The 21,579-nt window shown below is 41.4% G+C and overlaps 2 protein-coding genes across 2 annotated transcripts; one reads left to right on the top strand and one right to left on the bottom strand.

The window, feature by feature from the left end:
* Nucleotides 1-13,200: 13,200 nt before the first annotated feature.
* Nucleotides 13,201-15,325, top strand: prok2 (prokineticin 2). Its single transcript, XM_023424645.2, has 3 exons — nucleotides 13,201-13,395; nucleotides 14,688-14,813; nucleotides 15,148-15,325. The coding sequence occupies exons 1-3, from the start codon at nucleotides 13,201-13,203 to the stop codon at nucleotides 15,271-15,273; spliced, it is 447 nt and encodes a 148-aa protein (XP_023280413.2). The 3' UTR covers nucleotides 15,274-15,325.
* Nucleotides 15,326-18,579: 3,254 nt separating this feature from the next.
* On the bottom strand, nucleotides 18,580-21,361 carry gpr27 (G protein-coupled receptor 27). The gene has a single exon (XM_087178909.1). It carries the CDS (start codon nucleotides 20,739-20,741, stop codon nucleotides 19,626-19,628), a length of 1,116 nt encoding a protein of 371 aa, XP_087035035.1. The 5' UTR covers nucleotides 20,742-21,361; the 3' UTR covers nucleotides 18,580-19,625.
* Between the last annotated feature and the right edge of the window lie 218 nt (nucleotides 21,362-21,579).

The following is a 21,579-nucleotide window of genomic DNA, read 5'->3' as shown; positions in this document are numbered from 1 at the left end:
TCAAATTGGCTGCAAAGATTAAAGGTGAAAGGCAATGAACTAACCACAGCATCGTGCATAATATATGTGATGCCCATGTACAGGGCGGAAATTATCTTTCTAAAAATATTAGGGGAATTAAGGGAAATATGTTTGAGTGGGCAGCTGGGAATAATTGCATGCCCCTGATAACCACAATATAATCAGAACTTTTTCTATTAGTTTTTGTGATAGATTGAATAAAATTATATATTTTATAACTTATAGAGATACCAAAACTGATGTGCCACACTGCCTTAACGGAAGTCACACTTTCTGAAACTGAGCCAGCACACTCAGACCTCTCACTTTGAATTCACATGTTTTCTTTGTATGATTCATTCACAGAAACACAAAAAGCAGAGAAGTAATTCCATAGATAACACACTGGGTAAACTTGGCTATGAACAGATGATATTTATTTTGTTTAATTTCCAGTCCACATGTTTATCTTAGAAAGAGTAAAGTTGTACACGTTTAGCACATGAAATTCTACATGTTACTGGTGGATAAAGGCAAGGACTGTGAGAAGAAGCACTGCAATGTCATTTGACAACCGTTGCCACACAGTCTCTGAAAATGAATACTTAATTTCGAATTTGTAACTCTAACAAGATGAGATCAAAACCTGGTATATGGCCGGACCTCCTCGTAGGCTATTTGCACTCTGCCTAGTGTCAACCATTTATCTGGTTGGTTCTCTCACTCTGTGCTCACATATACAGTATTTTAATACAGTCAAATTCCCAATAAAGCTGTTCTTATCTACATGTTTCTCTGTTTCTATTGTCAGACAACAGAACAAAGTGTGAAATAGTGACTGAAACTTCACAGCATGTTGTTACAGTCATATGTCTGTAATGTCAGCTAACATAAGCTACGATAAGCCACTGGTCATACCAGACCAAGTTAGGATGCAGCAGCAAAACCCTGACTGTATTTTTGTGAACAAAGGCTCAAATATGTAATATACTGTCTTTCTTTATTTTACTAAGAAGATGTAATTTGTCCTGCCATAATTGGTGCAACAAAAGCTAAAAAAAGAAAAGAAAGAGGGGCTGTCAGTCAAACACAGACACAGCGGCACCTACACAACCCTGAGGAGAGCTTTAATCAGATAGTTAAATGATCTCTGCAGGGGTGTGCACTTTAATTAGTGGCTAGCGCTAAAATGTTACTGACAATAGAAAATGTGGAGCAACATGAGTCTGGACTTAATGTTTCTGTTTACCTGACAAACGTGAGTCCAATATTCACTACACTTTTAGCTTTGGTTTGGTTTCCATTAACTCCTGAGTAAAAAAAAAGGAAAGGAAAAAAGAGAATGACTATTTATGTTTGGATATTTGTTTAGTTTCCTATTTTATTTTGAAGTAGGGTTCCTTGTGTATGTTGTGGTCATTTTACTTCCTGTCTTTGTCTTATTTCCCTCCTTGATGATTGCCTGCCCTGCCCTAATGTGTTACACCTGTGTTCTATTAACCTTGCCTCCCTTGTATGTATTTAGTGTCTGAATGTCTGAATGTTTCACTGTGTCTCTTACTCCTGTGCTCACTGCGTTGTTAGATTTCCTGGTTTTTGTTCCTGTGCCTGAGTTTCCACCAGTTTTGCTTCCATTTTTTAGTTCTGTAAGTAGTAGTACCTTATGTTACCAACCCCCTTTTTCTGTTGGCTGCATCTAGTCACTAAGGGCCTGATTTACTAAAGCTTTGCGTGTGCAAACGCAACAGCACGCTCAAACACGTTGATGCTGATCTACCAACCGGGCGCACCGAGGATCGCGTCTGTCAGTCTGGAAAAATAACACGCGCTATCCATTTTGCGCTTCTGCCTTTATGAATATGTAATATAGGCGTGCCTGCCAGAACGTGCAAAATATTAGGAGTAGATGCAAATAGAATCATTTTGCGCACGCAATGTGATTTACCAAAACTGAAACTAATTGCGCTGATTATTTTTGCGTCTATATTTAGCACGTTTGAAAGTCAAGTCTTAGGCTACCTGGCACAGCCGTGCGCACAGATGGCTGTGGTCATTGTTGCAAGGAGACGGCGTAGGCACGACAGGCAATGGAGAGAACGCATCTTTTCTGTTCATGTCACTCTTTTTAAAATGGCAGAAGAAAAAGTAACCGAGACATATCGGTTATCTGGCATTGCCATTTTGGAGCTTCTCCGTGAAGTAGGAGCTGATTTGGATCCAGTCACAAGGAGGAGTCATGCAGTGCCTGCTATGGCAAAACTCCTTGCGACTTTGCACTTTCTTGCATCTGGTTCATTCCAGCGCACAGTCGCTGTTAGTTTTGGCATCTCCCAGAGTGTTTTTTCCAGTGCGTTGTCTCAGGTGTTAAATGCCATGTGCCGCAGGATGGGCCGATACATTCAATTTCCACGCACGCGGGACACATTGAATGAGACAAAACATGTTTTTTATGTGGTTGCAGGCTTCCCCAAAATTATTGGAGCGATAGACTGCACTCATGTTCAACTTGTTCCCCCATCCGACAGGGAACACATTTACAGGAATCGAAAACACACACACTCTGATTGTGCAGGTTTGTGTGCGACTCAAAAGGGATAATCACAAACGTTGTGGCAAAATATCCAGGGTCAGTGCACGACTCATTTATCCTGAGGAACAGTGCCCTTTTTTTTTTTCCAACTTGAGAGATGGCAAATATGGAGATGGCTGGCTTCTGGGTGAGTTGATCCCTTGTATGCTTTGCAGAAATTCTTTTCTATTCTAATGTCTTTTAATTGAACTGTTTTTGTTGTTTTAATATATTCTGTAGTGTCTCATTCCTCACACTATGAAAAATGGGTTTTTAGGTGACAGTGCGTACCACCTGGAAGTGGGGCCAGGGCTAGACTTTGAAATACTGACTAAACTACTGATTTCTCCACCTGTTCACACTACTTTTGTTAGACACACTAGGTGCAGGGGTCCTGCTTCTGTTGTTGTGACACAGCGCTGACCAGCTGCCTGGTGTGGGCAACAATGGCACGGGTGTCGCGTCTCATTGTGCGTGCCACAGAAGACACGGCCCTCACCTCCTGCGCTTCCGTTGGGTCTGCTCGTTTGCGTTCGCCATGGTGAACACCCTTAACTCGCGCAAAATCCTCATTTAAATAGGGCGGGCTCAATCACTTTTGCACCTGTAGTCAATTGCGCTGTTAATCTAAGTAAATCACCCGCAAGCCCCAAACAGGCAGCGTGCGCAATCTATCCGTGTGCGCACGCAATTTAGCGCTCTTTATTTGGGATCTTAGTAAATCAGGCCCTAAGTTTGGTCTGCCTGTGATTAGGAGCTGGGCAGGTTGATAGTGACTTCACATTTCTATTTTCTAGCAATTCTGGCTGATCCCTCATTGTTAAACATAACTCCTCAAACAACAACACAGGCAGTTTTTCTTTTTGCCACAGTGCTGTTTTGTTGCCTTCACAAATGACTTAACACTCAAGTCTGGTGTTTCCATTGTAATTAAGAAGGCAGACCTAGCTGCTATGATCCTGTACATGAATCACAGCGCTCATTAACACCCAGTGGAGCTATCTATGGAGCAGTCTGCATATTTATGCTGCTGCTCCAATTTTCCCCGTGGACACTGTGTTTACTCATTGAGGTTGTTTGACATGCAGCACAACATCTCAGGATATAGCCATGCATCATGTTTTGTTTGAGGAGGGATAAAAACATGTTGTAGTGGGGCTCTGATCCCATTAGGAGATGCAACAAGATTATTTATATTTGTATAAAAAGAAAAAGGCTTTACCCAGATACACAGGAAGAAAAACAGTCACTGAAATATCACCCAGTCACAGCTTTCATGCTCTCCATCAGAGACCCTGACCCTCTGGAGGAAAGGGGAGAGGGATATTCCTCCAAATTCAGTAGTGATACATGAGATATGGAGAGTTTGAGGTTTTTGTCTTGTTACTCAATACTCATGCTGTTCATCTCTTAGCCCGGACCAGTTGCCTTTGGTAAACAGTCTGAGAATGGTGGGGTGGAAGGAATGATCAAAGCTTGCAGAGGCAAAAGATATATGAAATGATGTATGTGATAAGAAATGGTTATTTGAATTTCTTACAATGAGGAACATCATTTTAATGTGCAGTACATATGTTTTGGGCATGCTGGGAGTCTAATGATTAAGATGCATACCATATAATCACATCTTCTGTTTCTGGCTGGAGACCTTTGTCGCCTTTCATAGGCAAAAAAAATGCTTTAAAAATTTTTTAACATACATATCATTAGATATTGAAATTACCATTGTATTGCAAAATAGCCTCAGCAAATGTCTTTCACAAAAACTATAGAAACCACCTGAGAATGAATCTGTATAAAGTGTGGCAGTAACATTACAGACTGTAGGATAACATGGACATCATGGCCTTGGCATCATTTATTGGTTTCCAAAAAATGTTACCAAAATTAACTTCATACCTTTTTAATATCATCTCAATGACAACAAGCGCTTCAACCTAAATGACAAAACGGGTTGACGCATGTTGTGACGGGTCACCTCTCTGGTGAGAGTTTAAATTTAGGCAGCTTAAGGTACTCTGCTAATGTTAGGAAAAAATTGCAGTTATGGTGACAGAAGTTGTTGTTTTTATCCAAGAACCAATTAAGTCAAAGTGAAATAGGCTTTTATGAGCTTTTGATTTGAAAACTTTTTTTTTTTTTTTTTTTTTTTTTTTTTTTTTTTAAATGTTCAACCCTTGAGATTGATGGCAGGAGGTTTAGGAGCTGGAACCCAATGGACCTGGAGGATGACAGACATTTAAGTTGATGATTGCTGTCTTGGAAAGAACTCACTGACCCACATCTGCACTCCTGCTTTGTTTTTTGCTGCTGGGGACAAAAGCGTGTGTGGTCTGCATCCACATGTATTCTCCCTACAGTCCCTCAGCAGCTCTGGTAAACTGAGCCTCCCCTGATAATCGAAAAACTGTTTTTGTGTTAGTTTGTGCCTCAGGGATTTTACTGGGCGTTAGTTGAGGTTTTTTTTTTAAAGTTAAAACTTGTCTTTACTGGAGTCAGAGCTGGTTAGCCTAAAGAGCGGTGACTCTGTCAAGAGTCCAAATGTAGAAAGGGCTTGGAACATCCTGGGAAAAGATGTAGGACATGGAAAGTACTTTCTCTGTGGCTTCAAGAATGAAGAAAATGGATGTTTGCATGTTCAGGGTTGCAGTAATTGTGACCTTATGCGTTTTACCAACCTTGCTGAGTTTCAGCATGTGGAAATTGCAGTCCATTTTGTACAGTGAACACCATATCTATCTGCTTGTTACTGAATAAGGTCATGAAACCCCTGGGCACAATTAGTTTTCATTAGCGATGCACAGGTCAACTGTGACATCGTCCTGATGTTCCCACATTTAGAGCTCATACACTAACAAAAGATTAATGCAGTAAGAATGGTGTGTATGTGTGACGTCTTCCCTAAATATGAGTCACTCAGACCACTGCAGCACATGGTGTGCAGCAGGAGATTCAATGGACTACTGCGACCTGCGAGGTGAGGATCGTGCAACCAATGGAGATGGCAGGCTTATTTTTAGTAGCATTTCTTGCTACCAAGGACAAGACTTAATACTTAGTACATGTCTGGACTGTGTATGGTTGATGTGTGAAAATTGAGGTTGAAAAACTGTTGTGGAACTGCTGTATACAATGAACAGTAGCTAAAGCCAGCTGGAAAAGTCGTTAAATGTCATTAGATGATGGAATTGACTAATTACCACAGTGGTTTTCAACCTGTTTTAACCTGCTGCTTCTGTAGCTTGCAGATTAGCTAGCTAGTGTGACCCTCACTTTGCATCTTGGTCCGTCAAGCCTCTCCACCTAGGTGCGGCTTTGTATTGTTGATGTTTTCATGGAGTGCACACACTCCACTACATTGTAGAAATGAGACTGAGCTGGTCTGACTATATTCATGAGGCCAGAGACCAGGGATACGAAAATGTGTGGGTGCCATATTCATCCCCCTACAATATCAGTCAAACCACATGTTTTAACTCATGCCCCAGCTCTGATCACTGTTTTCACCACCAGTAATAATACATGTACTACAAGTGTCAAGTCCAGTGGCCATGCTGGCTTCCCATATGTGTATGTGTATATATAATATATATGTCTGTATTTCTCATATACTTTTACACAGGATGAGGTCTAACATAACAAGACTTTATGGAGAAAATGAGAGAAAATTCTGTCAGATTGATGTCAAAGGGAGATTAAAAACAAGAATGTGAAAGCCGTAGCAGCCTCTGATGCATTTCTACCAGTTGAACTTTTTTGAAGTTGGGCCTATTAAAACTTTTTGAGAGTTTGGCCCGTTGGTCCCCTTGCACAGCATTTGATGAAAGGATTGACACCAACGTCACTTCAGTGTCTCCAGTGGCTTACAACACTTTAAAACACAGCATGTCAAGTAGCCATTGTGAGCTAATTAGCCTCTGTAGCGCATATCAGTGTCTTTACTAACTTTTATTTATTTTATTTTTTTAAGTTAATGAGACAGCTAAAGCTGCCAGGCTTGTTTACTTTTTTAGATCACTAACGATGTCTTCATCATTAGTGAACACCATTCATGAGCGACATTTTGTTTTGATAAGTTTTGAATAGACAGGTCATGGAAAAAGTGTTAGCCTGCAAACCATTTGTCATATACATACAGTATAACTATATATGCATACTATACTTGTTACAATGACTGAACTCCCTAAAGCATAGCTCTTCAACAGTAAATGTTTATCAAACTAGGATGGAAACCTTCAGTTTATACTTCCTCAGTGGATAAATGAGTGTTTGGTTTGGGATAGAGCTGAATGATATGCAAAAAAAATCATATTGAGATTATTTTGGCAGATATTGTGATTGCAATTTGAGCCACGATTTCAGTTGGAATGGAAATTATTGCATTAAATTTTAACTTTTTTCAAACAAATTAAACAAAAATCATGATGTGGTTTTTATTGGGTCATGTACCAAAAAGCATATTCCCATGGAGAATATAATTTGTAGGCTAGGGCATATTGTCCATATTGAGATTTCAGTCCTAGTTACTGACTCACCCAGACAGCTATAAACCTCACTGGAACGTGGCAGCACGAATTTTGAATCGCAGCTCCTTCGATGCAGATGCCTTATGGATACTGAAAAGTCCTACTTTGTACTCTCAACAGCAACCCTGCCCTCTGTTATATGTAAACACTGACATAAGTAAACAGATCCAGTACATGGACATGAATATGAGAAGAGGTGTATGTAATGTACAGTATATGCCTATATAATGTACATGTATGTGCAAACACAGTCATTGTTAACTTATGCCCTAAATGAATAAATGTAGACATTTTGTGACATTTTTATTTTTAATTTATTTAAATTTTTTTATTTTAAGCTTTAGTGTGTCCAAGGAAAATAGCCTACCATGTTTAATCATTTATGTGTGATTAAAAAATATATGATACTTTAGTTTGCTGTAGAACTAATCAGTACCGGTGATGAATAAAATAAATTTAAAGAAAATCATTATTTCAAGTTGAATTAAATCATCATAGAGATTGACGTTGCATATTCAAAAAAGCAAATGCAAAACAAAATAAAACAAGAGAAATGTGCTGGTTAGGGCAAAGCCTATGTGGTATGCACTCTAATCAGGTGAGCCACCGAGGCGCCCTTGTGTTACGGAGATATTATGTTCACAAGGCCAATACTGTGTTTTGTCAGGTCATCTTGACCTTTGACCCTAGATGTTTTACATGTAGTTTTTATGAGAGCGCTGGCTTATCTCATGCTTGTAGTATTATCTCCAGACAGTTGCAAGAGCTCATCCAAAGTTCATACTTAACCTACTTAAAAAGTGTTTACTACTGTAAGTGCACTACACAAAGTATTTCTTAGTTGGGGGTTAGTTGTTGCTTAATATTTACACCCAATAACTTCTAGGTGTAACTGTCATGTAGCGAACCAAATCAACTGACGAAGATATCATTAGCTTGCTACTATATGATTTGTTGAGAGCACAGGGTAGAAGAAATATGAAAAATGGTCAACAAATCTGAATTGACATTTGATAATAACACATTGTAGAATGCTAAGCTAAAAACATTAATTTACCCCATGACATCAGCTAGGTTAGCCTAATCTCATGTTTCGTGCTTATTCTAAACCACCTGAATACATTTTTATTTTATCTAACAATTTTACATTTTGTAGATAAGACAAATTAAATGTAACTAGCTCTGACTCCAGTCTCACTGCTACGACCAAGATAATCTTGAGCTCCAGTGAATTAGCACAATTTCTATGTGATTTGGAGAGCTAGAAGCTGCTTCAATGCCTCATCCACTACAGCATACACAAGCCTCTATAAAGAAGGCGAAGGGTGATTTTAATGTAAAGGTGTGACGGAATTCGTAGGTGATATACAAGTGTGGGCTATTGTGACTGAAGGAATGGAAATTATTGTTCGAGTTCATCAGTAGGCATGAGGTGTGAATGGCTGTGAGAGGTAGTCTTTGTGGGAGGAAAGCACGAAAGCAAGGACATCTCCAAGAGGGAAGTAGCTTTGACCTCGCGAAGACAGATGGAAGACAGCTGTGTATTTTTAAATATGATGGGATGCAAATGACAGCGATTGAGCTCAGATTTATTCCATTTCGTAGATGCCACGAGTCCATCTCAATGAAACTGAAGTGGTGCTAATGTTAACACAAAGCAATGAGAAGCAACCATCTGTAATGAGGTGACAGTCTTCCTCCACATGTGGCAACAACCCTTTAGGCATTCAAGATAATTAGACAGGATTAGTGACCAATGAGGTGAAACGCAGAATGTCACTGTGATTTACACACCAAATTTCTTGCAAAACAACATTAAACTTCACCACCTTCAATGAGTGATTCAGAATAATTTCCCCAGGTTTCGCAGCTGTTCTCCTGCCCTTCAGTTTAAGTACATCCAGTCCCGAGCTGTTATTTCGACAGCCAAGGACACAATTTTTGCTCTGCCAGTATGCTACCGTATGAAAGACTAATAAGTGGGGAGCAAGGCATTGCAGACTCTGGGCTGCTTTGAAAGAATGTTAGTTTTCCACAAAGATTGTGTGTGTGTGGTATGACTGTGCTACTTCTGAAGGAAAAAGAATTTATAATCTATAATTCATCACTGTGTCTCACCTTACACATCCTTGGGGTGTGTTTTTCTATCATTTTTCTCCTTTATATATGACACTGTGCAGTAAGAGTTCATATACTAAAAAAGAGGCAGACAACACGTTCACCCATACTCCTCCCTAATCTCTTCTCTGGGATTCTCCCACCAGGTGGGGGGCCAGGCATTACCCAGATTCAGCCAACCTGAGGGTCAAAATAGAGAGAGAGAGAGAAATAAAGGTCAGATTATGTGCGAGGAAGGAATACTGGCATGTCCTGTGGCACAGAATAAGGGAGGAGGCCTGCTGGGAGCATGGTGCATCAACAGCGGCAACATTATGTCATCCAAGGGTCTGATCCTCTGATGACATGCACTGGCAGAAAGAATCTGATGTTCGCAGCAACCCCATAATCTAGCGGCATGTGTCCCTCTCACATGTTTATGGACGTGGAGCAAATGAGATTGGAGATGGTAGAGGAGAGGAGGACAGAATCAGAAGATGATTGAATTTGACGGCAGCTCTGGCTATTCTGCAGTCTGTGAAATCCAACATGTCTGTACATTTCCAGTGGTAAACACTACATGGTTTATCCCACAGAACACTGCTGGGCCAGCAGCCCAGAGAAATGTACTTCATGCCTCTCTTTCTTCATTAGAACATAACCATTAGTGTCAAAACACACACTGCCAAAAGAGGGGGTCCTGGAAGCCAGTAATCTCTGTCGACACGCTGAGGAGCTGAAGATATCAAGCCTATCTGTCAAGTTGCCAAACACTCTTGTCTCGATGCCTCTTCAAGTCCCTCAACGCCCCCACCTCCATAAAGATCATAAAACATAACAAAGGAAGCACCGCTGCTGCCCTCCTTTTTTCATTACTTAAAGTCTAATTTGGCATTGTCCAAATGACACACATGAAAGAGTGACCTCTTCCCGGAAACTACTCAGAAGTGTCATTTTTTTTACAGTTCACTACGGGAATTCTAAGACTTTACTTAGTAGTTTTGGTCCTCATGATTTACCAGGTAAACATAAGATGTGGGTGCAGTGAGCATGGAGATGATAAAAATGTTTTTGGTGATTAATTAACACTGAATTAGTTAGGATAGTTAGAGAAGCATATGAGAAAATGGCATCTAAAAAAAAGGCAAATGATTCATTAACATGCAAATGCTCCTCAAAGCTAGAAAACGATAGCTCTTTGCAACGGCTGTGTGTGCTTAAATAGCTCTCCTAACTCCTTCATCACCTGTTCTTGAAATTGCATTTTCAGAAATGTTTCCTTCCTTCCTTCCTTCCTTCCTTCCTTCCTTCCTTCCTTCCTGTGTTTAAAGGATAAAGACCTCCGTCCAGGGATTGGTCTGTGCCATCCACTCAAGACTTTACAATGCACTCTGATGAACAATGTGTAGTAATGAGAGCTGCACCTTCAGCTCATGCATGCCAAGTCATTAAATATTTTTCCACTGGAACAGCAATATAATGGTGGTTTACTCAGCTCAGTAAAATACTGTTGATTGGGGTGCATGGGTGACTCACCTCAAAGTCGACCTGTGTCCTTTGCTGCATGTCATCCCCTGTCTCTCTCTCACTGTAACTTTAAGAATAAAGGCAAAAATAACCTTAAAATATTGTTGATTATTATACTATCTTAGTAAAAAGTACTATAGTACACTATTTATGAGGTAGTGGTTTCAATGGTATCTCTGCCACCACGGATAGAGCACATTCAGGTTTTTTGTTTTATTTGGTGGGGCTTTTCTATGTCTTTATTAGAGTAGCAGCGAGAGAGAGACAGGAAAGTCTGGGATGAGAGGGAGAGGATGAAATGCAGCAAAGGGCCGTGGGTCAGATTCGAACCCAGGCCGCTGCGGTAAGGACCAAGTCCTAATCTACCAGGTGAGCCACCGAGGCGCCCCGAGCACATTCAAGTTTAAGCATATACCATCGTTGTTCCTTGATAATGTTGACTACTCAGTAACACTGATGGGAATTCAATATACTTCAGAATAATTAATGAATTTCAGGCAAATTTCAATCTGGATTCAAACCAGGCCAGGAAGCATATTTTATCACAAGTAAATGTAATCTCACTTAATGTTAAGTGCATACAGCAAAAAGTATAGGCTTCCTGAGCAGCCACACTCGTATGCAGAGTAAAAACCCAGCTATGATAGAGAGGACGTAGAAGGTTCAGTCTCTCCTGGAAGAATTCATAGTGTTTCATTCACTTTGAATTAAAAATGCCACAAATAGCTGTGTAGCAAATGACAAAAGAGAGTTAGAGAAAGAAATACAATGCCTGACTCCTCTCCTGACCAATCACAGTGTGAAGTGGGTGTTGAAAAGGTGTGTGTGTGCGTTTTCTGTTTTATGTGTTAAATACAAAAGAAGACGTGTGGGTGTGGATGATTTAGAGTTGTGTAAAATTTGAAGGAGCTGACTGTAACGCATTACTTTTGTTGATGAGTAGCTGGAAAATAATGTTATTGCTTTTTCAATTAGTAACTGTTTACAGTTAACAGGTTACTTTGCTGAGTGTCCGCCTCTGTTCAGTCTCCTGTGTTTAGAAATTTAACTGGCTGAGTGTGGATGTACTCTCAAATGCACCCCAAGCTTATCCACTTTAAATCTGTGTCTTTCATTGCTTCATTCATTCAATTGTATTTCTGGTCCCTTGTGTTTGAGACATTGTTGCTATTCTAATAAAGTTACCTTGCCTTGCACTTGCTTTGCATTTTTCAGTATAATGTTTGAGATGAAACAGGGCAGTTATGGGTCACTGTTGCATGCTGGACTGTTGTCTCCCTGTTTGACTAAGTCGTCAGTGTCACTCTGCTGAGCTGTGAAGGAGCCAGGTTTAGCTCAGAAGTGTTGATTGGCCATGTCAGTCATGTCAGTCATGTCAGTCAGCTGTAGAAGAGGTGCCACAACATGTGACTTCCGTGTGATATCACTGCTTTGTCGACCACGGCTCTACGGGTTGCTCACTTCATTTGTTTGCGACAGTCTTCCATGTCAGGTTTTAAACTTTTCTGTTGCCACTTATCATCCTCCAAACATCTGACATTATGAAATCTGACGGAAGAAAAACGCACAGATGTGGCTGTTTGAAAAGCTGTACATCAGAGGATCATTTTCATTGTTACATTTCAGTTCATTCAATGATATAAAAATGATCAAATCTGTCAAATTCTCATATTTGAGAAGTCTTCAAATATTTATTCTTTCCTTGCTAATTAAGAATTGATTATTAAAATTGTTGTTGACATATCATTTTCTGACAATCTGTAAATCAATTAGTCAATTAAATGTTTATTTTGAAATCACAACACTGGAGAGATCGCCACAGGAACTTTACTCATCCTGATACTTTTTATTATTGGATTGTAGTGAACATTGGTAAACTATAAAGCTTTCATTCAGCCACACAGAAGGTCAGGGTGAGTATGTCAAGTTGAAGCATCAACATTACACTATCTAATATGTGGATATAGGCTCATAGTTTATCAGTAAAGACAGTGAAAACGTCAGACCTAGATGTTCTTCGTGCTGGGTGTTAGAGGACGTTTGTCACTGCCAATGAGAACAGGCAAAATACACGGTGTAAGATAATAAGTGGCCTTATTTATTTTCAGGAGCACAGTGGCCTCAGAAATTCAAAGATGTGTGAAAGGATATATTCATACCTGTGGCCTTGGGGTCTGAAAGGGTCAGAGAAAAAAGCCTTAAGGAATACAACAGGAGGATATTGTGAATATGCTCACACACACTGACCAGCTTTAGTGTAAAATAAGCTTTTTGTGTTTTGGCATGAAATGAAAACATGAATTCACAGTGGACAGCAATGACGAGGCAGGGGGTATTGTCATGTTAAAGTTTACCTTGGTCTTGGCTTTTTTTTTTTCTTTCTTTTTTTTTGAAGCCTCTGCAAGGCGATGTTGGTGTGAATGAGTCACAGAGTTCCTGAATGGCGGGCTGGGTTTATAAACCTCCGCCAGCCCTCAACACATGAGTTTGGAGGCCACTAGTCTCTGCGGTCTGTTACTTGTGCTCATGCAGCAAGGTCGGTCAGCCTCAGCATCCTTACTGTTCACCCTGGAGGGCACGGGAGCACAAAGACAGCTCTTTATCATGAGGTCCTTCTTCTTACTGCTCTTCTCCCTGTTGTTGGTGTCCCGAGGTTCTTCAGCCGTCATCACAGGGGTAAGTGCGAGCAAACAGGTAGATACCTGACAGGGAGAGGGGAAGCTCTTGGCTTACATGCAGAACAAGCACTTGCTTTTTCAGAAAAGAAATTGTTGCCTGGTGTGCACTGATTAATATTTTCCTTAGTCTTAACGGCAAGTATTCAGCATAAGTTATGAAGAATGTAGTCATTTTGCAACTCTGCAACACTAAAGAAACAAAAATTGAATAATATTTTGTGTGCCTGTCAGGTCTTATTTATGCTTAGACCAAAGCCTCATTTTAACATTCATTACGATATAAATCTGTTTTTAATAGTGCAAAATTATTCCCCAAATAATCATATAAAGTATTTCAATTTTACATTGCTTTGCAGGTTCAGCTCAGGAAAATAGGAAATGACCTTGTGCTGAATATGCATCATTATACAATATAATGTAGAACTATTTTCTTTTGAGAGTTTAAAAAAAGAAAAAGAAGCCACACAGACATTGTGTTTTGGGCTTTTCTGTGATTCTTAAAGCATGAAGAACTATTTGAATGAAAAATGGAAATAGTGCAGCATCTATTGTGCATCTATCAGTTCAGTATCAATCAGGATTTATGAGTGTACTTCACATCACTGCAGTAACCTGCTAATAAAACACCCATCCCTGTCACAACAACCCTCGCACACTGTGTTGCTGATGTGAGGTGAGAGAGGAGCATGCAGCCATAAGAATGATTTTCATCCGCGTCTGTCACATGAAATCACTCGTGCTCCTCTTCATCATGTTTCCCTCCATCTCATCTAAAGTGAGAGCTGTCACTCGGATTCTCATTCCAACACTCAGAACAATAAATCACCGCCGATCCTGACGTGTGTTTGTTGAGGTATATGATGTGACTAATGGCGTCATAACACAACCATTAGTATTATAATCTCTTAAGGTAACGCCACTTTGCCACAAGTGTGTTGCACTTCTGCTGCTAATACAGTTCTCACCTATCTAAAAGCTCATTATCACACAAGCTGCCTTTTCCTGTTAACATAAAAATGATTACATAATCTGCTTAATTATATTATATAACTGACATGTGTGCCTTATATAATTACATACATAATTACTGCTTTGATTCGACAGCACCAGTCACACCAGTGACAGCTACATTTTACTTATAAAAAATTTCAAACCGAAAAATTTAATTGGTCGCATATATTTAAAGCACAGTAGCTGGAAATTGTTATTATGAGACGATTTAAATGTTTAAATTGTGTGTGTGTGTGTGTGTGTGTGTGTGTGTGTGTGTGTGTGTGTGTGTGTGTGTAGGCCTGTGAGAAGGACTCCCAGTGTGGAGGAGGGATGTGTTGTGCAGTGAGTTTGTGGATACGCAGCCTGCGTATGTGCACGCCCATGGGACAGGAAGGAGACGACTGTCACCCCATGAGTCACAAGGTAAGATTTTCTCCTGCAGTCTGACCTCTCTGCTCTCCAGTCTCGCCTGTGATGCCTCACATAACCATCGATTTGTCTCCATGGTGGTGATGATGCAGGTCATATCTTGAATGAGCTGATCCTTTGCAGCAGAGAGTTTTCTGTTAATGAGGTTTTGTAAAGCTAAAACTGAGGTAGTCAGTTGTGATCACTTCTAAAGCACCTAGACCCTCTCCTTTCCCACGTCACACAGGAGACAGTTAATAAGAACTCCTCTGTCTTGTGTCTCCGTCCATTATACCTGATGAACATGAAGCATATCTCGTATCAGAAGTGTCTCCCTTTCTGCTGCCAGGTTCCTTTCTTTGGGAAAAGACTCCACCACACTTGCCCCTGTCTGCCCAACCTGTCGTGTATCACCATAGAAGAGGGCAGATCCAAATGTCTGTCACCATACAAGTATCCAGACTTCTACCTCTGAGGACCAACACAGCAGTTTGCTAACTGCACTGTAACTAGTTTTATCTGCCTTTAAACGCCTGTTTCCACTTTTTAATTTATTTTGAATAAAGAGATATATTTAATAATGTGTCATCATTTTGATTCAACTTAATTAAACTGTAGATTTAAAGGAAAATCTGAGTTTGGCCATCAGGTGGGGAAAGACGATTGCACCCTGCTGTTCGTGACGCTAGTTGAGTGCTGCAACGGAGCCACTTTACAAGCTTGAATGGTTATTTCATTTACCTTTGCATAATGAATCTACATTTATGTCCTTAGATTCATATATATTTGCTTTGTTTGTTTCAGACATTGCACTTTAAAAATAGGTATTCTGTACTCTGTTAAAAACAGATACCTCACAGTGAATGATAAACCAAAGAGCACAGAGGAAAAACACTATTTTAAAGTGGCTCATAATGAATCATTTCTCTGAATGGTTAGATTTTATTCCATATTATTATTTATACATTGTTTGATTTTTGAGTGCAATCAGAATATAAATGGAAAAAGCCTTTTCCTCATCTAGCATCTCATTTGTAGCCATTAAGAATAATCATAACTCTACATCCTCTGTGTAACACTGGCTCACATAGTGATCTGCACGTAGAGTTTCTGGTGAGCTTTCAGCTGCCCTCTAGGGAAACATGAGGAGAAACACACATTATTTCACCGGTCGTAAAATGTACTAATTGGGTTATAATTTCATTATCCACTCATAACCAAAAAGCAGATATGACAGTATTTTTTCATCCTCAATTGCTTGCATCCCCAGAGTACAAAAAGCAAAACTTTGAGAGCATTTTATGTAGTGTTAAAAGACGAGAGGAAACGAGTCTACTATCAAATTCACCTTGGCAGCCAGTCTTCACAACACCAGGAAACAGTAAGACAGCGTGGAAATTGTTCACTGTCAGAATGTGATTCACTGCATTCGTTCAAGGCTCAAAGCTACAAATACATTTATCCAATTTATAAAGCAACGGCTCACATCAATCTTACACTTAGGTAATGGATATCAGTCTTCAGTGGCTGGAGACATGATACATAGAAGCGTATATAGAAATACAAAGGGAACATATATGCACCGGTAACATCTTAATGACTTCAGACAATTAGTTCTAATTTACAATAGCAGTGTAACAACATGCAACTTATGAAGTAAGACTATTAAAAATTAATGATCGTGTCAACTACTAACCTGATTAGAGCTGAAGCAAGAAGTCAATTCATTGATAAGTTAATTAACAGGAAATTGGACATTGGATTCATTGTTACACCTGGTTCCAGCTTCCTAAAGGTGAGACTTTGCTGATTTTCTTAGTGTCGTTTGATGGAAAACTGGAAATCTACTGCGCCACAGTAACTAAGCAAACTCAATCTGTTGCTGAGGAAAGTGCGATACAGTCAAAAGCTCCAGAACAAGAAAGTATGTGGACCTTCGGTTGTAATTGTTTTGTTGTTGAGATTGTTCTTTGGACTGTTGGTCGGACAAAGCAAGCAATTTGAAGAAATCACTGCGATGTACATTTTTTCACATTTTGTTGACATTTTATAGATCAAACGATTAAACATATAATCAAGAAAACTAATCATCAGTTTCATCAGTGATGAGTTGCAATTAGACGAGTTGGATAGATATGATATCATACTAGAGCTCTGCTTGAGATTACATGAAGATAACACACCTGAAGCTCCAACTGAACTGTCAGCAGTTAGAGTTGGATTGTGGGTAATATAGGCACTTTGAAAAGGAAGAAGAATGTATGGAATAAAAATAATTTCTGTTGTGTTACATTTGTCCATCATGAGTACAAAAATGTTAAAGGAGTGCAACACTTAATGGATGGAGATCTCTCTAAATATCATCATTTCAGCTCATTACAGCTCAGAATTTTTGGATAACTATCCCAGTCTATTTCTGACTGTCCAAACTGTATTTTAAGGAAAACCCAATGAGGAGGACCAAGGTTGTCATTGTAGCTCAGTGGACTGAGGGAAAGGTCACTGTGAGAGCCAGCAGTGAAATCCCAGCAATAAGAATCCCATTTCCCCAGCATCACCCAGCATCACAGCGAGAGCCTGCATGCCCTGAAGACAACACGATGTACCAAAAATACCCGACCTGCATCTGCATCCGCATTGCACGAGAGCACGTGCAGGTGAGCATCCTCCCGCAGCCGAGGAGCCACAGCAAATTACACTGCGAGACCTCGGCGCGCTGGTAACAGAGCGCAGCCAGCTGTCAGGAACAAGCAGGCGTGTTTTGATGCTAATGGTTATGGATGCACCGAGGGCAGACAGTGTGCTGAGGAGCTCGGGGTTGTGCGGCAGATCAGAGTGACGGAGAGGGCCCGAGCTCAGAAACACCTCGCTAAGTCACAATGATTTAAGTGTGTACTGAGGGAAGTGCTCAGTCTTTAAAAGGTGCAGTTTGGTGTACTCGAGGTCATTGTCAATGAATGCAGCAGCAACTGGCTGCATCAGTAACCTGCTACTGGCCTCAGGAGGGAGGAGGGGACTGGAGTTTGAGGGAGTCTGATTAAAAAGCAGGTTGCACAGAAACAGCCTATTGGAACAAATATATAAATAAAGTAAAAACCACACCTTTAATCTTGATTCTAGGCAGACACGGATGACTCACCCGGGAAATTTGTTATGTGCATGGTGCTGGCCTCACATTGACAACATGACATGACGCTGATATATTGTGTTTCCACGAGCTGTAATTAGCTTGACAGCAGAAGATTTTTCAGGGATATGAAACGTTTGTGATGAATGTCAGGTTTGGCGTCAGGCTGTCAGAATCAAAGAGCAAATGTGTCTTCTCAGATTCTCAATTTTATCCATCTGTTCACCAACACAGATACAAGGCGCAGGGCCATAAGCAGGGTTTCAAAATACAGTTATGAGTCTTAAGCTCTCAGAATAAATACCAAGAAAGTGAGCTCTGTGTCCTTGTAGCTACGGGCCTGACAAGGGGGTAATGCACTTTATAAACACTAAGGTACCAATGTCTGTTGCAGGGTGCAGCTCTCACTTTTTCTCAACTGGAAAATCTTTAAACATGTTTCTTGTCCTCACCATTTAAAATCCACAGCTGAACGCAACACGCTCACACCTATCCTCAGGGGGCTGTCAGGCACCAGGAAACATGAGAAATCGCTGACCAGCATGCTGACAAAACAATATAGATACCCGAGAGTGGCATAACCTGGGATGCATTCAAGAGCAGAGCCAAATCAAGTGAAGATATCTTATTAAAAACAGATGATAGAGTCCAAAACAACTTATCATCCATTTCTCATTTATTTTCTAAGAAATACAAACAATGCAAACATCCTTTCCAAAGCACCAAATTTTTAACATTTTTCCCAATGTCCATATTTGTAGAAAAATGAGACCTGTTATCTATGTAGCCTGCAGGGAATGTGAATCGACCTATTTCTCAACACAACTGACCCATAACGGTGAGTAAGAATTAGCAAAATACCTTTAAAGTGGGTTTTAATACTTTGTTCAACACAAAGAATTTGAAGAGATTATGAAACATACAACATAGCTGGTATAAAAAAAAAAAAAAAAAGCATGAGGAAAGAGGGAATGGGGCTTTACAGTATTTACAAATCTGACATTGTCCTAATTAAAAATATATGAGATCTGTATCTCATTTTTGGAACTGAAATGATTTGTAACCGAGTATGTCGCAGATGTCAAAGACACGGACTCCAACCAACTGATGAAATAATTCTGTTGTGTTTCGGTCATCAGTTCTGCAGAAGGCAAACAACCTCAAGACAGGTGTATTGTAGTATAATTTCAAAATATACAAACAAATAGCCAAAATGACATTCATGTACAATATAGTAGTGGACCAAAATAGTTTGATATACAGCCTATATAGGGAAAAAGTCTCCAAACATAGGACATAGCATGACACATTTGTTTGTCATGTGGGCTATATCCTATATTTGGACTGAATGTCACCTAAAGTACATGCAGAGGTGTAAATCAAAACGTGGCTTTCCTGACCCAGTTGGTGAGGCAGTCAACCTCAAACACATCATATAAAAGCATCACATTATGCTTCTGTGCCTTCATATGCCTCATAGCTTTTATCAGTCTGATTCTGATAAGCAAAATATAGTAAGAAATTAACACCATAGTGTTTTTAATCAGATTTAAATAGTAAACTCTTTGCCACAAATAAAACATGTGGGTAAACTGAACTGAAGTGGGCTCAGCCTCCACAAAATCCCGTTTTGGGGACCAGTCTACATTCTGGGGAAAGATACAAATGTGTCTTTGGCAGTATCCGGGGGCCGGTGCGGTTCAGATGACACAGTATGGCTCCATGGGTGTCTGTGTGCCCAGGCAGCAGGGGAAACACGCTCTGAGCCGCATCCGGAGCTCCTTGTTGAACAGGAAGCTGATGATGGGGTTCGCTCCCGCCTGGGCGAAGCTCATCCACACCGCAGCGGTCAGGTAGAGCTGCGGGACCGAAGCCGCCCGCACAAATATTCTCAGGTAGCAGGCGCTTATATAGGGAGCCCACAGGATGAGGAAGGTCAGTGTGATCATGTAGTACATCTTCCCGATGCGCTTCTCCATCTTAAACTCGTCCAGCACCAGCAGCCTCCTGTTGCCTGGGTGGGAAGCTTGCCTGATGCCGACCAGCGTCGGCGGGGTGGGTCCGCGGCCGAAGCCGGCGATCCAGTTGGCGGCGGCCTGCCCGGTGGCTCCGGGGCCGTGAAAGGTCCAGTTCTGGCTGATGGCCGGGACCAGCTGGGCCGGTTTCATTTTACGGTGATCGTAAACGAAGCACAGCATCTTTATGTAAACCACATGGGTCGTGCCCACGATGACGGCCAGCATCAGCATGAAGCCCAGAGTGTCGTTCGCCTTCACGTAGCGGTGCTCGAAGATGCACTGCTCCTCCTCACGGATGAACTTGTAGGTGCCAACGTCGAAGACCGGGGGGAAAGCCATGGCCACGGAGAGAGTCCACACCATGCAGATCACCGCCACGCACGTACACAGATTCATCCGCTTGGAGTAAAACCTGTGGTGGGCGATCGCCATGTACCGGGTGACGCTGACGCAGAAGAGCAGGAAGGCGACGTGGAAGCAGAAGAGCACCGACATGAAGGCGACGATCTTGCAGCTGAGCGCGCTGTACGGCCAAGAGGAGCCGCCGCTGATCGACGCCATCACGAAGGGGAAACATACGGCAGAGCGGACCACGTCTGCCAGGCACAGGTCCAGGAGGAAATAGTAAGGAGCCTTGTGCAGCGAGCTGTCCTTCAGCAGCAGCAGCGACAGCGACGCGTTGCCCAGCAGACTGATGCCCATGATTAGACCCAGGGAGGCCAGCTTGACCGCAGAGGCCATGGACGCATAGTTGTGGAAGGACGGGCTGCTCTCCCCAAACTCACTTGTGTTTGCCATCTATGCAGCCGAGGTAGCGTGTATTCCCACATCAATTCACCGACGAACGGTAGTATCCTGCCAGGGCTGAATGGAAATAAACCATCATCACGATCCACCGCCCCTTTGAACAGAAAAAAAAACAGTCAGGAATAAATTCCACTCAGAAGCATCCGTTCAACGTCGGATCACATCCATCCCGATGTGCACTGATCCCCACCAAAAAAACAAAATAAAAAAAACCCAAACACAAATCATTCACTATTTCTTCTTTTTCTTCTTATCCTTCATCTCACAAGTGTCCGGCACAGAAAGCATCCCTGTCTGTTGACCCAGCCTCTGCTGAACAGAGACAACCAGGTTTGGGTTCACACACCATCTCGGAAGGCATCCGTTCAGCAGACGAGCGGCTCAGAAAACACATCTCAATTTCCACTGATGGCGGAGGTTTCCCGTTCGTCTCGAGGAATAAAAAAGCAGGCGGTGTGGAGCGGAAGCATGGCGCAATTACGCACCCGCAGCCTCAGCCGCGACAGCTACAATATTAGTTCTATGGCTGCGTAGCCTGCAAAAGCAAACATGTTAGTAAGAAGCCGATGGGGAGGTCGGAAGCTCGCAGGGGTGGAAGCGACCGCACGGGTCTATCACACAGCTACAGCAGCGTCTCGTCTATGCGACGCACGTCCGCTTGCATGTAGTGAGTGAGCAGGCCTGGGATCAGTCAGCAGCCTCATCTGCCGGTCCCTGTCTATTGAAATGTATAGGAAATCTGTCTCCCTTCACTATTGAGATGCAAATGTTGACGGATTGACAGAGATGCCCTCTAACACTTGACAACATTAAACGCTACACCATCCAA

This window comes from Seriola lalandi, unplaced genomic scaffold (assembly GCF_002814215.2).
Source record: "Seriola lalandi dorsalis isolate HSWRI2012SDOR001 ecotype SW California unplaced genomic scaffold, Sedor1 jcf7180002054748, whole genome shotgun sequence".
NCBI lineage: Eukaryota > Metazoa > Chordata > Actinopteri > Carangiformes > Carangidae > Seriola > Seriola lalandi.
Note: the sequence above shows the minus strand (reverse complement) of the source record. Positions and strands in the feature narration are given on the sequence as shown.

Coding starts and splice junctions, on each gene's coding strand:
- prok2 (XM_023424645.2), top strand. CDS start 13,201: ATGAGTTTGGAGGCCACTAGTCTCTGCGGTCTGTTACTTGTGCTCATG. Junction 13,396..14,687: donor CTTCAGCCGTCATCACAGGG/GTAAGTGCGAGC, acceptor GTGTGTGTGTAG/GCCTGTGAGAAGGACTCCCA. Junction 14,814..15,147: donor GTCACCCCATGAGTCACAAG/GTAAGATTTTCT, acceptor TTCTGCTGCCAG/GTTCCTTTCTTTGGGAAAAG.
- gpr27 (XM_087178909.1), bottom strand. CDS start 20,741: ATGGCAAACACAAGTGAGTTTGGGGAGAGCAGCCCGTCCTTCCACAAC.